The sequence below is a fragment of the Mesocricetus auratus genome, unplaced genomic scaffold, assembly GCF_017639785.1.
Source record: "Mesocricetus auratus isolate SY011 unplaced genomic scaffold, BCM_Maur_2.0 Super-Scaffold_100011, whole genome shotgun sequence".
Classification (NCBI taxonomy): domain Eukaryota; kingdom Metazoa; phylum Chordata; class Mammalia; order Rodentia; family Cricetidae; genus Mesocricetus; species Mesocricetus auratus.
The window spans coordinates 450,001-466,009 of NW_024429195.1; the positions used below are offsets into that span (position 1 = coordinate 450,001).

Sequence of the window (16,009 nt, forward strand, 5' to 3'; positions counted from 1 at the left end):
AGGTAACTAACAAAAATTGGAAATAAACTGGCTCTCAAATCTCTCCTAAAATGTTAAAAGATCATGGTAGTATTAACTCACAATATTTTTATACAGACTTATCAAATACCAGGTTCATTATGTATATGCATGTATACTGTATCCATCCCAAACAAAAAGTGACTGTTAAAAATATCACATGTATAGTGATTTACTGTTTAAGTAAATAGAATGCTAACTAACATGTACATATATTGTTACAGAGAGAAGCTCAGGAGGATGGGCACTAATAAACATTAGACTGATAGCAGGCAGATGCTATAGGCATTTTTTCGAAATCACTTTTCATCCATTACAATGAACACATATTGTTAAAGGCACTTGGAAGTACACAGTGAAGTTTTCAGGAGAAAGGTTATAAGCATACAGAGTATAGCGTTTTCTTACAATGCACAATAAGTACATTGTAGTTGTAATAGATTTACATTAATGAAACCATTATGCTGTCTTTCTTTCTATAAATAAAACAATGCTATACTTGTAGAAAGTCTTATGCTTTGATAACTATTCACATACTATTTTCATATGCTAGTACATAAAGGAGGAAATGAATAAAATGAACCAGTAGCTGTGTGATTCCTTGAGGTCACAAAGTGAAATCACATTCTTCTAATCCTTATGGTGTGGTCTTCCTAAAAACCTATATGCAGGTTATGATTGTTAAAGCTGTGGTCTGGTGGCAAATAAACAATGAGTAGGGATAAATACATTGTACTCTGACTCATAACACTTTGGCTATCCGTAGTGCGTGTTTTCTCTCTATTGCTAAATCCAAGAAAGCCTCTAAATACCATCGTATCTCCTGGGATTCCCTGCAAAGAAGTGAAACCTACAGTGTCCTGATCTATAACACAGAAAGCATGAAATGTTACTTGGTTACTATGTGGGTTCAGGAAGGGCAGAGTTTGAAACCAGTGGTGATGGGCAATAGAAGTTACTCCAGTGAATTTAGAATGTTGAAGTTTAAAACCTTAAACAAGCATGGGCACATAAATGACAAGAAAAATTCCTATATATCAATAATGAATCCCAGTCTATTATTAAGAGGTTGAACACTGTGTAACATCGTGCTTTGGTAAAGCACAAATTTGACAGTATTTCTTCACAAGACACCTTCTCTCAAAAGTGGAAAAGGTGGTCATCTCTGGCAAACAGAAAGGACAGAGGTGGGCAGAAAAAGGGTGTTAAGTTCTCCTACTCATAAGACTGGATAACAGTTATTAATCATTTATTTTAGCATGAAACAAAGTTGCAACTGATCAAAATAGATCAAAAAATGGAAACACTGACAATGATATCTTTTCTGACTAGAACTTTATGCTGGTTTTCGTGCTTAAGACCTATAAGCAGCCTAAGAAATCATGACAGTAATATGAAATTAACACTGAATCATCATCAAACTGCTTTAATTTTCAAATATTTGTGAAATATGCTTTTCTGTTAAAATGAAGGTCTTCTGTGAAGAAAACATCATGTAGTTTCATTTTATAATTACAGTTTGAGAACAGTATTTCAATAAGCACTTTTATTCTGAGTGTCCCAATTAGGTTAGAAACTAAGGCGCTGGTAGATCCAGTGAAGCCCTTAGAACAGTGGCTCCCAACCTTCCTAATGCTGTGACCCATTAATATAGTTCCTCAAATGCAGTGACCCCAATCAAAAAATTATTTTCATTGTTACTACAAAACTGTAATTTTGTTAATGTTATGAATCATAATGTAAATATCTGAGTTTCTGATCATCTTAGCTGAGCCCTGTGAAAAGTTCATTCGTCCCCAAAGGGGTCAAAACCCATAGGTTGAGGGCCTTAATTATGGTGACATGAGAAAATTAATACTTTAAACCAGCATTATATATTATACAGTGTATGCATAGCACTAGTACAGTTGAATAACTATATTCTCTAACTCATTTGTACAACTATAAAAAGTACTTTTCAGAATAGTGGGAAATCAGTCTCCATAATTTTCATATTCATTTTATAAGTTAACTTAATACTCAAATATATAAAAACACACACTATGATTACATTTGTTTTAAATGCAATTGTTGTTCTGAGGACTGAAATACAGCGGTTTGGTTTATGAGTTCTATGTAAAATAGCCTAAAACAAAGGGAAAGGCTTTTATTAGGACTTGGTAGCATTATTGATGAGTATCTAATAGCATTGGGCTTATCTACACTGCTGGCAGGCAGCAACATAGTCTTACAAACCACTGATGGACTAAACAAGCTATTAATGATAGTTGCTTTTCAACACTCAAAATGGCCAGACTGTATTGTTTGACCACAAAGACAAGCAGGTCATCATTTTCAAATGTTACACAATGTAAGAAACACAAATGAGACCTCTGTGGGGAGATGAAACCCACAGGCATGGCTCCAGAGTTCTTTTGCTATTCAACTATTAATAGAAAGCAAATCTCACTTAAAGCTGTAAATCCTTACAATTCTCCTATCAAAGATTTATTATCACTTATTTTAATTGTCCTCCTATGTTGCAAACTATAGTATTAGTACTATTATGCAGCTACAGTCCTGAGAAATATAACAATTCAATATACAGTAAAAGAGAAACAAAATGAAAGAAAGAAGAAAAAGTTCTTGCAGGTAAGGTGGATATTTTTCAGGTTCTTCACCTGATTCAGATACTTTCCCTTGCATTTCAAGACGAAACTTCTAAAGGTATTTTTCTTCCTACTGGTTCTCAGAACAACACTGGCTTCACTTCATACTGCCTGAAATGCATAACCTCAAGTCCCCTTCTAGACCCTGAAAATCAGAACTTGCACTTGACTATCATTCCCAAGCGACTGGGACCCACCTCCATTTCTTTATGTGAATTCTCATAACAGAGAAGAGACACTATAGAAATGCCATACTCCGAGCTGAGCATTGGTGGTGCACCCCTTTAATCTCAGCACAAGGGAGGCAGTGGCAGGCAGATCTCTGTGACTTTGAGGCCAGCCTGGTCTACAGAGCGAGTTCCAGGACAGCCTCCAAAACAATACAGAGAAACCCTGTCTCAAAAAACCAAAGGGGGGGGGGGAAGAAATGCCATATTTCATCCCCACAATAGTGAACAAACACATCAGTTAGTTCATTCCAAAAAGAAACAACAAGAAATAATAGTTTTCCTTTTAAAAAGTGACAACTTTCAACACAGTCCCATCTATTCATAACATTTTCTGACTCTAATGCCTCTACCAAGAGGAAGGAATATCATTCCATATACAGTTTGCCTAGATAACAGCAACAGCAGTATTGTAATGAAATGGTAAGCTTTACGAACAAAATAGAAATAATAAAAAGGTGTGTTCATATAATTAATAATTACAGGGCTACATTAAAAACTTGGTGGACAGAAAATATTTAAATTCAGGACCTCAAGAGGGGGCCCGATTTACTATATTACAGAATTTTAAAATATAAACTGGGAGAAAAAACTACTTGATATGACAAGAACTTATCTAAGTCAATACTCTACAACTTGGAAGATCATTAATTCAGAAACAAGGCAGAAGAAACACCATCACATCACTGCCTCTTCTGTGCCTGCAGAGAGACACACTAAAGGACAAGACTCTGGGGTCAGTGCTAGAAGGCCTTTATCTGTATGTTATGCTTCATCAAATAAATGCATTGTTTCTTTAGTGTCATTTAAAAAAATCTAACTAAATATTAAAAGTAGACTTTTCACTCATTTTCTGTATGTGTTTTAGTGTGGCTCCGGGGTTCTTTTAGATGTTTTATGTTCACTTCTGCTGACGACTCTCCCAGAACACCTGCAGGATGCTTACTTCAGATTTAAGGGCTATCCAAAGGTTGTGCTTGCTACTCAGAAATAGAACACTGTTAGCATGTGCTTAGCATATGCAAGGCCCTCAATTTGAACACAGCATCACAGTTTCCTAAAGTGTGATTTAGAACATTTCTTTTATGAATTATTAATTTCTCTTTCCGAGGTAAAAGTATTCATAGGCCACTTTTCACCACTAAAAGTAGTAGTAAGTTTTAAATCATAGCCACAAATAAAATTAATCGATGGGGCTGGAGAGTGGTGGGAGAAAGGACAACACAAGAAGAACAAAACTGTGAAGATACGTTTCTTAGAAGACGGGGCTGGGAAGTGGTGGGAGCAGAAGTGGCAGTAGAGAGAACAAGGCTGCTGAAAGAAAAGCTACAGAAGCAGAATACTGGGCAGTGAAAAGTTTAAGAAACTCTAACAGTTCAAACAACCGCTGACCACCTTCTTTCATCTCTCCCATGCACCACCACCTATTAAAGAACCTGCACATCACTGGGCTGCACAAGAAGCCATCCTTGATTTAGAAAGCATCTTTACAAAATGCCTAGATTAAAAATGAATACACACAATGACTTCCATAAGAAGTAAACAGAAAACATAAATCCAAATATTTTGTAGCTTAAAAATTATGTGCCAGTAGTATGAATGGACTTTGGGAGCCCCTTCCACATGGAGGGATGCTCTCTCAGCCTGGACATAAGGGGGAGGGCCTAGATCCTGCCCTGGATTATATGACAGACTTTGGGGATTCCCCCATGGAGGGCCTCACCCTCCCTGAGGAGCAGAGGGGGAATGGGGTGGGGGGGTTGGTAGTGGGGGAAGAGGAAAGGGAGGAAACTATGACATGTGAAACAGGCTTGTTTCTAATTTAAATTTTCAAAAGGAGTAACAAATTATAAAAAATAGGTGCCAGAAAGTAATTCCAAAGCATAATACTTCCACAAATACCTAAAGAAAATTTCACATGAAAATTCAAAATATAAAAACCAAAAAGGAAGATGATTTCAGAAATAAAGACAGAATCACAATATGTACAAATAATAATAAATTTGAATGAAAATTTAATGCAAGATTGAATAAAATGAGAAATGGCTGTGACTAAAGGCAAAGACAAGTATAGCATATACAGAGGCTCAGACACACATACATACACACATACATACACACACACACACAGGACCTGAACCAGCAAAATAATAGAAGAAAGATAATATTCAATATAAGAATCTAAACCATTAGTTTCATGAAATCATAAAAATTAATCCACACATGACAAAGTTCATTTTGTACTTACAAAGAAACAAACTTTTAGGCTTATCTAAGCACAAAAGGACTTTAAAGAACATAGAAAAATGACAATATCTCAAGGCAAAAATAAATGATTAAAATCAATAAAGACAGGGTATTAATAGAATCATATTAAGAAGAGTCAAAGTAATGCAACGTAAGACAGAATTTTACAGAAGCTGTATTTGAATGGTAAGACTCCAGAAAAACAGCTTGGAATAAATAGGATGTCAGGAGCTTCTGTGAGAACTGAAATAGAATATGAGTTTCTTCTGAACAACAGAAAACCAGGGTGCTAACCGCAAAATGAAGTTAAAACCAATACAGTTAATTCTAGAACCTTTGCTAAAACAACATGAGAGCACAGGCAGAGCTGCAGTAGATCAAATATGTTCCAGCAGAGCAGCGAGGACACAAGAGGAAGAGAACAGGGAGGAAAAGGAAGGGGAAGCCCTGGTCCAAGGTCAGCAAATGGGGAGTGTAAGGATGCATCTCAGCAGGCTGAGGAGGTGAACCAAAGGGAGAGAGAAGATAATCACTGCAACAAAACATGCACTGCCCAACTTCAAAATCAGACAAATAACTCTTAAGAAAGAGAGACAGACAGTTCTCCACAGCAGTTCAGTGTATCTTACAGCAGCTTATACTCTGAATGTCTTTACAAACACCTTTTTACAGTCTTGGAAGACACTGATAGAGGATCCCTTGGTGTAAAGGCAGTTTTGTTACTTAAACAGAATAACAAGCTTGTCATTCCTGTGAGCAAATATTCGTAGCTGCTTAAAGACTCCTACACCTTGATTTCCTAAGCTGTCACACAACTCAATGAGTTCAGGACATCACTCCACGAAACTGGGGATTCCAAGGAACCTATTATGCACAGATTATCTATGTGCGGTTAGTAATAAAGCATTTTTCTGACTTGGGAATCTCACTTTTCCCATCATTTATAAAATGTGGCAGGCATGCAAGATAAAGAAGGTACATTCGCAGGATGGGGGGGCTGGTACTATAACTACGGAGTGATTGCCAGGAGGAAGAGAAAAGAAGGAGAGCAGGAAACAGGTTTGCTGGTTTTCAGTAAAAGGAAATAGTCTAATTACACTTCTTGTGATCTTTGTAATTCATATCTGTGAGCATCTGAGTACTTGATCAGTGTCCTTTAGTCAAATGCTATTACTCTTGTGTTCGCTCACTAAACACACACAGTTCCTGTTAACAAGCACATTCTATCCCCAAACTCTTTTTTCCCCATATTTTAAATATCAGGAAATATATCAATATCTAAGTGAATGTGGATTTAAGTAGGAATATATACATATCTGGGCATTCTTATATCTATCCATTTAACATTTTTATTTATTATATACCACATTCATTTTTTATCTTGAAACACTGATTTTTTCAGCTATGTTAACTGATAGCATATGGTTATGAAAATAATTTTCTTACTTTTCTAAAAGGACAAAGCTATACCAAGTGATACAGTTTTTGTTTCTGTTTTTGGTAATAGGGAGTTAACCCAGGACCTCCTGTCTACTACAAAAACACTACTACCCAGACATTCTTCACACCTAGAATATGTTGTGGGTAAAACTACAAAGGGTAGGTTTGAAATACTTGATGCTTTGAATTATACCACATACACTGTATTTAGAAATGCTTTTGTCTTTTATGCTCCTGGCCTTCACGTTACAAATCCAAAGATGGGCCTCTTTATGATACTTTGTGCCATGTTCTCTAAAATGTACAAATGATGTTTTTCATTTGCATATAATACTTTTAGATAATCAATTATTTCATAATACCTCCATTAGTTCCCATGTAGTTATATCAGTGTTTACTGAAAGAATATCATAATATTACACACTATAAGACTTTCTAAAATGAAAATTATACCTAATTTTTAGACTAAAACACAAAATATTGCAACATGATTCTTAACTGCTCAACCACAGCAATGTACAGATACTGTTTGTTTCAAAGCATGTCAGAGATACAACTATCATTTTGGAAGTCTTATTAGAGAAAACCTAAGAAGGATGGCCTCATAGGAAGGTCCTGAATCCTCTATTTAAAGTCCTTTATATTCATGCATTCAATATTATATGATTTATAAAATTTTAAGAAATATTTATTGTTATTGAGTGTGTATGCAGACATGTAACTGCACATGTGAAGGTTCTGTTGGATTTGTTGGATTACAGGGGCTCCTGGGATTGAAATCAGGTATCAGGCTTGAGCAATGAAAGTTCCCAGCTAAAGAGTACAAGAAACTCTTGTTTCCCAGCTAAAGAGTACAAGATTACTTTTCCTCTAGATGAATTTTTTTCAGATTGTCTCAACTGTACTGAGGGATCCATCTGTAACCATAAGCTATTTGACATTGATAACTTCTGGGAGAGGGAAATCAGGTTTCTTCAGCTGAGTGGCACTGGGTATATCTACACACGCCAGTGAAGGATCCATGCTTAGCAACATAAAACTCCACTTTTTATTTATATATATTTAAGGTGTGTTTTTTGGTTTGTTTTGCTATTTTCTTTTTTGCTATCTTTTTTGTTGCTGTTGTTTCTTTGTTTTGAGAGAAGGAGAGGGAGAAAGAGAGGGAGGGACTGAGGGAGGGAAGGAGACAGAGAGAGAGAGAGAGAGAGAGAGAGAGAGAGACAGAGACAGAGACAGAGACACAGAGAGACAGAGACAGAGAGAGACAGAGAGAGAGACAGAGAGAGAGACAGAGAGAGAGAGAGAATTTGGTAGATGTGAGGTTGAGGAGATTTGTGAGGAGATAAGCTAGTGGAATAAATATTATCAAATACATCATATGAAAGAGTACAGACAATAAAAAAGAAAAGGTGAAGGGCTAACAGACATGAACATGCTAGGCAAGGGATCTTCCACTAAGCCACATCTCCAGCACTGAAATATTTCTTAACAATGGGGTACAACAGGGGGAGAATCTGGGCTCTATGAGAAGATACACAACCGAATGTTTGAATAAGATGAAACATTGCAATTTCTTGCTTAATGCTTTTCGAATTTTTGATTTAAGAATGTTTCTTACTACAGTTATCTTATGTGGGCATTTTATTTTTGAATGTATTATAACTTTCAAAATTTAATAGCTAAGAGATTTGAAAATGTAACCAAAATTAGTATTCTTTGTAACATACATATTGCTAATTGAAGGTTACTTTAAAAATAAAACCTAGCCTTTTAGAACGTCTAGTTTTAACAAACAAGCAAAAATTCTTGTTAAAAAAGCTATTATTTTTATATTACAAATGGGAATTATGTTAATATGACGAACAATTTGTAATAAAAGAGTCATCTTAAGTCATTTAATCATTTCCAATGCTTTCTGGGGGTTTTTAAAAGTTTGAGAGACGCAAAAGAATTGTGTTTCATTAAGTTTTGCAAGTCTTTACTATGCCACATAAATTCAGTTTTCTTATGATTAAAGAGAGGTTATGATGGAATGATTGCTTAATGTACATTCATTCATAGCAATTACATGAGATTTGAGTCTTCTATGTCTTCTATGTCTTGGGTTTGCTCATTTCTATGAATGATGTTAGTAAGGCTGTTTGTTCTGTTATGGTGTTCAACATCACCTCTAGTTCTTTAATTTTAAAGATTTCTACTGTTCTACAAATTATTGTGAGAGAGAGGTGTAAGAGGAGGAAGAGAAAGAGGGATGGATGGAGGGAGGGGAAAAAGAAAAAATCAGAATGGGCATATTAAAAACATGTTTTGTTTTAATATTTACTGGAAGGATAAACTGGAAGTCAATTAAAATTGACTGACTAAGGATGGAAAGAGAACAGGTTAGGGAGTAACACATCTCTGAGAATACCAGTATATGATTCTGACCTCTGGAAGCAAGTTCATACAATACATATTCTAATTTATGGTGAACCCAACAAGAACAGATAAAAGCATTGAAGCCAGATGCAAACAGAAAAGAATGAGTCCAACTATAGTTCAAATGAGTAATATAACTATACTCAATGAGGGAAAACTAAACACAAATACCATATTCTCTTTATCAGTTTGTGTTTCGGGTATGCAATAATTGTGAAGCTATTGTATATGCATGTAATTCAGCACATGAGTAAATACAGTGATGTTAAGAATCAGGGTTCTCACTTTGACATGGGAAAGACAAGTATGACATAGGAGATGACAATGAAGAGTTCTGTGGTTTGGATTGGAAATTGAAGGTATTGTATGGCTCATTTTTTAAAACCAGTATGTAGCCGGGCGGTGGTGGCACACGACTTTAATCCCAGCACTCGGGAGGCAGAGGCAGGCAGATCTCTGTGAGTTCGAGGCCAGGCTGGACCAACAGCCTCCAAAACAATACAGAGAAACCCTGTCTCGAAAAAAAAAAAAAAAAAAAACCAGTATATGTATGCATTTATTTGTGTGTATTTTCATTTGTACATCTTCCCATATATGGTGGTACTTGTCATTCCACTATTCAGGAGAAGAATGGAGAAAGATCTTGTGTTCAAAGCTATATAATGACCCACTTAAAAAAAAAAGAATGAAAAAACAGCTTGACAAATAAATATTTATATGTAAAGTATGAATTTTTATATCTATCAAATCTAGCCACTTGTGAAATATGAATTGAAAATTCCTAGGGATAAGGAAGTCAGAAAATTGGTTCAATGAGTAAAAGCACTGTTGCACAGCCTGACCACCTGTGTTGAACTCCCCCAAAATTTGCTGTCTTCTAACCTCCATACACTTGCCACAGGACACACATTAAAACAGATTTTCTGCCAGTAAGAATAATTTAAACTTTAAAAATCAAATTTATTATTTTCTGAGGAACATGGAAGATTAAATACAAAGGGATTTCTTCATTTATTACACTGATTTATTTTTAACAAAAAGGAACATTTGGGAGTCTAATCATTCTGTCCATGAAATGGGCTCAGGGTCTAGTTTGGGTAATAAGACTTGTGACACTGAATTTACCTACTGAGCTGTCCACAGGCTTAAAATTTTCAATTAAATAATAATTTAAAAGTTCATTTTTATATTACAGTATAACACATCCTTTGATATAAACTACCAAATAATACAGGAGCTTGATGCTTCAGTAAATATTTTATTCTGATATTAGCTACAAAATTACTTCTGTAATTAAGTGATAAATAGAAGCTTGAGAATACTTTTCAAAGATGACAATCGTAATGTTATTTACTTATATCCAACACTCCTAAACTTTACTAATTAAGCCCTTTTTAGGAATATTTCAAAGGATCTAGGGTTTCTCAAGTTCCTTCAATTGTTAAAAAAAAAGTTTCTAATTGTGAAATTTCTGTGACTAAAAATGAAGCTGCCAGGTAAGAAGGGAGTATTATACACACCCATGAAATTGGCAAAGAACAAAAGTTACTTTAAAACATGAAGCTGCCACTTGCCACTGTTTTCCTTTTGTGGAAGCAGGACAAAAATATATTAACAGTTAACAAGCTAAAGTATGATACATGAATGAAGCCTCTCAATTTTAAAAGTACTTAGACTATGTTTACAAAAGATCACTACCATTAATTATACAACATTTGGACCTGACCAGAAACCAGAGCATGAGTTTATAAGGCTCTGTTTAAACGAACTACTTAATGGTACAGTGAACACTTTATCCAGTCAACTCTATGAATTGTTATAAAGGGGCCTTTCCAATTTTTTAAATCAGTGGATAGATTTTAATGCTAAATCAGTTTAAATTTCATTTGTTCCTTAAAAATGCTTGCTCAGAACACAATTGTGCATGTCAATTATTTTATATACTAAAACCAAATATATTTTATACCAATGCATTATTCATAAAGAAAGACACCAGGAAAAACAAAGCTGTGCATTTCTTTCAAAGCTCTGAAATTGCTGGAACATACACATTTATATAAGCAATATTTGATTGTGTTTTTCTTGAAACATGTGCTTGTTTGTATCAGATCAAGATATGCCAAAAATTCTACACCTATTTTTGCTTCTAATTAAAGCAATCATCAATCCAAGGTTTGTCATTCAGTTTATTTCATCTCTACATCAAAAAAAAACTAATTTAAAAAAATTTAATTCCCTCAAAATGGTAAGATAAATGAAAAGGTAAGTGCGTTCACATAATACCAGTAGGCTGAGCCTTTGGGAACTGTTGACTTTCACTGCAAGGTATTCAAAACTCATCCAAAAGTGTTCATTTAGGATGCAGATATCAAAGAGGATGCAAATGTTGAAGAGGAACTTATTGCTTACCAGATGTTCTAATCCAGCTTTGATGTTTCCAGATTCCCTATAAAAAAAAAAGGAAAAGTTCTAAATAGCTACTAAACTCTTGTCTGCTCTAATTGATGCTTATTTGAATATGCTTTAAAACCTTAGAATTTTTCATTTATCTTTACTAAAGTTCATAATACAATTATTTTTAAAGGGAAAAATATCCACCAACAGAAAACATTTTTCAAATTAGTATTGCCTTTAAAACTTTTATCTGACTAACAAAAGTGTTTCATAGTTTTCTGTCAATGAAAAACAATGTCAAGTACATTCTTTACTATTTATACAATGTTTATATTAGCTTTTTAAAATTATGAAAATGTCGATCACAAAGTCTATCTGCCACCAAGACTCTACAAATTTACACTTCTAAATACATGGTTAAATAACAAAAACATTGACAAATAATTTTTGAACACTGTTTAGTTTCATTATAAATCAAGATCTGTAGTTATTACGTTGAGAAAATATCAACAAAAATCAAATATATGATATACATATCATCTTGACTATAAAAGGAACTACTGATAGAACTAGACAAATATTTATACAAGTTGCAAAGACAATTTAGACAGCTGATGAAGTGGAAAATATGTGGGTTTTTTTAAAGGTTTACTTTAAAAAATACTTCTATTTTTCAATTTTAGTATAACTACCTAATTTTCTCTTTTCCTTTCTTCTGTCCAACCCTCCCATACAATCCTTTGTATCTTTCAAACTCATGACCTCTGTTTTCATTAATTGCTTTACATTCTTGTAACTAAATATAACCTGATAGATCATTGTGTTACGTGTGTGTGTGTGTGTGTGTGTGTGTGTGTGTGTGTGTGTTTTCAGAGCTGATCATTTAGTATTGGCTAACCAACTGGTGTGCTCTTCCTTGGGGAAAACTATTTCTGCTACTTTCAGCGTTCCTTATTTGCCTGTAGTTCTTTGTGTAAGTTTAGAGCCTCATGGTCTTTTCTCCACACTTTGGCATGTCTGTCATTGTCTGTGTGCAGTTCATGTTTAGGCATTCATATTGATGAGACTTTAATGGGCATAGTTTCTGACATTACTAAAAGACGTAGTCTCACAGCGAATTCCTTGATCCTCTAGCTCTTAAAATATTCCCATCCTTTCTGCAATATTCCCTGGGCCTTAGGTGTGCACAGTTTTGCAGGAATATCTCTTGAAACTGGGCTCTACAGCTCGGCGTGTGGATTTCTGCAATAGTGTCTGTCTGTGGTGCTAAGAAGTTTCTTTGATGAGAAGTAAGAAAAAGAACTATGTATGGGTAATTTAGAATGTAGTTGGAATTGTGCTGTTTTGGTAAAGCTATGGTTTATATGTTCTCTTCCAAGATTCATGACTTCACGAGGCCTCAGGAGTTGGTAAGGTTTCCAGTTGTAGGAATGGTATCTGTCTTGTTGTGTGAGTCTTAAGTCCAATTAGAGAGCTGTCAGTTACTATCAAGGTTTATGGGTCACAACTGCACCCTTAGGTTTCCTGTGACATGCTGGCGGTTTCTGTGGTTCGTAGGCATCACAGCTGAGCAATACTGCTGGTTGTTTCACTCCCTCGGATGCTTGCCTGGTGTATTCTGGTGAACAGGAGGTTCTAGCTCAGAGGCCTCTGGCTCTATGTCTTATGTGCATGGGAAAGGTTTATATTTAAAATTTTTATGTATATGTGTGTAAGCCTGCATGACTATATATGCACCACATATATTCAGTACCCCAGAAGAGGCTGTCAGAATACCTGGACAATAGTGTTAAAGGTATTTGTAAACTGCATGGGTTCTCTACAATACCTAGTAAGTGCTCTTGAATGCAGAGCCAGCCCATGGATAGATTTTTTAGAAGACTGCAATCTATATTAGTTTATTAGTGGCAGATGAACTTTGACTTTTCTACTATGATCAAGCAGTATTTTAGTTTCAGCATGATTATAGGTCTTAACAAATTTTTAAGTATTTGTTTTGGGTTGGAGAGATCTCTCAGAAGTTAAGAGTGGGTGCTGCTATTGCAAAGATTTCTAGTTTGGTTGCCAGCACACACACCAACTGGCTCATAATTGCCTGTAACTCCAACTTCAGGGGAGACAATATCCTCTTCTGACACCCTTGGGTACCTGAATTTGAATGCACAAATCCCACAAATACACACATAATTGAAAATAAAATAAATCCAAATGTACTGTGTGTGTGTGTATGTGTGTGCACATGCACATGTGTGTGAGTGTGAATATGCACACATGACCACATAGTATAAAAGAGGATTTTGGTCCCCTATAGCGGACCAATTTAAATTCTGGGTTACACAAATAACTAGAGAATGTCTTATAAAAACAAAGATTTCTTTGCATTCCTGTTCAATTAAACACATTAGCTTTAGTATAATAAATTTGAAATAATTATAAAGTCTGGTGACACCTTATTTGACACCATCCTCTTTTGCCAGAGATCACTGCTTCACTTCTCAAGAATCAAAATGGCTCCTGCCCTGTTAAGTGTCAGCGCCGCTTCCAAAAAAAAGTGAAACCTTTCTAAGATGTAAGTTTTCTTAACAAATGCCTCATGCTAAGACTACATAAAATGGAAAGTGACAGTAATATCCAAGGTGGACAAATAATTAATCTAGTTTTCACTCTTAACGAGCTACTTGATCACACACACGAACACACATAAACACACATACGTACATACACAGACACACCTTTCACTCAGTCTCTCCCAGGTCTCATTTTACTAACAAACAATAAAATGAAAAATTTCCAGGACTCCTAAACTATGTTTCAACGGAAGAAAACTCCCATACGCACAATATAAAGAGTTATGAAAATGTTCCCATAACAACTTGGACATGTCCTATGACAGAATTTATTACAAGTCATTACAAATATTCATTTAGTTTCCCAATTAAAGACTATAAAGAAAAGTCCTTGAGGAAGTGCATAAAATAAAAAAGTAATTTATCTACTAGCACCCACTTCACAACATGTGAATCACAGCACATGACCAGTTATAAGAACCTGCCAGGTTCAGCTTAGGTCTCTGAACAGCCTTCACAGTTCCATCTAATCTCAGTTACTTTCTATTAAGATGATAAACACCAGGATCAAAGCAACTTGAGAAGAATGGGGAATATTACAGCATAAAGTCCACAAGTCTGGGCAAGAACTGGAGGCAAGAACCTATTGTCAAGAACTGAAGCAGAGATCAAGGAGGGGTGCTGCTTACCAGTTTGCTGCCCAAATCTTCTAAGCCTGCTTTCTTATACATCCAGAAGCACTTACCCAAGGTTGGCAACACCAACAATGCCCAGGATTTCCCACATCAATCACTAATAAAGAAAATGCACCACAGGACTGACCACAAACCAATCTGGTAGTGGCACTTTTTCAATTAGGGTTCCTTCTCAAATGACTCTACATTATGTCAACCCTAATCCTAACCCTAACCTTCCAGCACACACCTTATCACCAAACCACAAAAAGAGCAAGGGGTTTCTACCTATGAGAGGCTATCTTGGATAGAAAGTAACATGAACAGACAGGGGTGGGAAAGGGTCTGTGTGCATATGAGAATACATGATGAATGGGTTGTTGTTTTGGAAGGAGATGGAAATAAAGCTAGACTAGAACAGCATAGTCTTACCACTTCAGCTCTCAAATTAACCTGGACTAAAATGCCTGGGAAGAAGATTCTCTAATCATTAAGGAAAAAGAAATTTCTAAGATGAGTAACACAAGTCAAAAAGTCAAAATAATTCAGAAAGGTTTCCCAAAAAGTATTTAAAAATGACCAGATAAATCTGATTTAAAACTTCAATGGCAAATATATTTACATTCCCAGTCTCTTCCAAAGTTATACATAAACACATGTGAGGTGCTTTGAGGGGCGTTTTATGTATTTTTAAGATAATATATTATCAGAATATCTAAATTTAATGTCTATCACAAAATATCCACACAAGCTTAGTGATAACCCATCTCCAGTGAAGCTACAAATGTGCACTTAAGGAAATTTCACTACACAACATGAAATAACTAAGACTTGCATAATATAGAAATTGTTTTTAAAGAATATGCAATATAATATATATGAAGGTTCATTCTAAACTATAAAGTGCTATAGAAATTGTGATGTGGTAGGTGGCATTTAGTACAAAAGATTGAAAAATCATTATAGAAGCCTTAATGATTTTCTGTTTTAAACAGAGATACTAACTCCAAAACACTGACAAAGGGATCTTGCCACAAATGGTAGAAAACCTGTCCCTCTTAGTGGTCTGTCTCTTGGGTTGTCCCTGTCATGACTTCATCAATATTTGTGCAACTTCTTTTGCCCTGTGCTGAAAGCAGACTTAATTCAATTATGGGTCTCAAAACTGATAAAATGGTCCTGAAGTGGAAAATGGGAAGAGATTATTGGCAAATGAATAAAGATTTGTATCGAACTAACACACAGGAGTACAGCAGGTTTTTTTTTTTTTTTAATCATTCCCTGTCTTAAATCTTCTGGGAACCATGAGTTTCCCTTCCCCTCATACAGCACATTGATTTCTGAATTAGACTGCAATATTAAATAATTAATATACT

At 35.2% G+C, this 16,009-nt stretch overlaps 1 protein-coding gene across 5 annotated transcripts in view; it reads right to left on the bottom strand.

Moving 5' to 3' along the window:
* The window catches only part of Rsrc1 (arginine and serine rich coiled-coil 1), a 306,538-nt gene that overhangs the window by 155,088 nt on the left and 135,441 nt on the right, over positions 1 to 16,009 (bottom strand). For all 5 annotated transcript variants that reach the window (XM_040754324.1, XM_040754325.1, XM_040754327.1 and 2 more), the window contains exon 5: positions 11,408 to 11,444. In XM_040754324.1, coding sequence (XP_040610258.1) covers positions 11,408 to 11,444 — 37 coding nt within the window. The remainder of the gene's footprint in view (positions 1 to 11,407; positions 11,445 to 16,009) is intronic.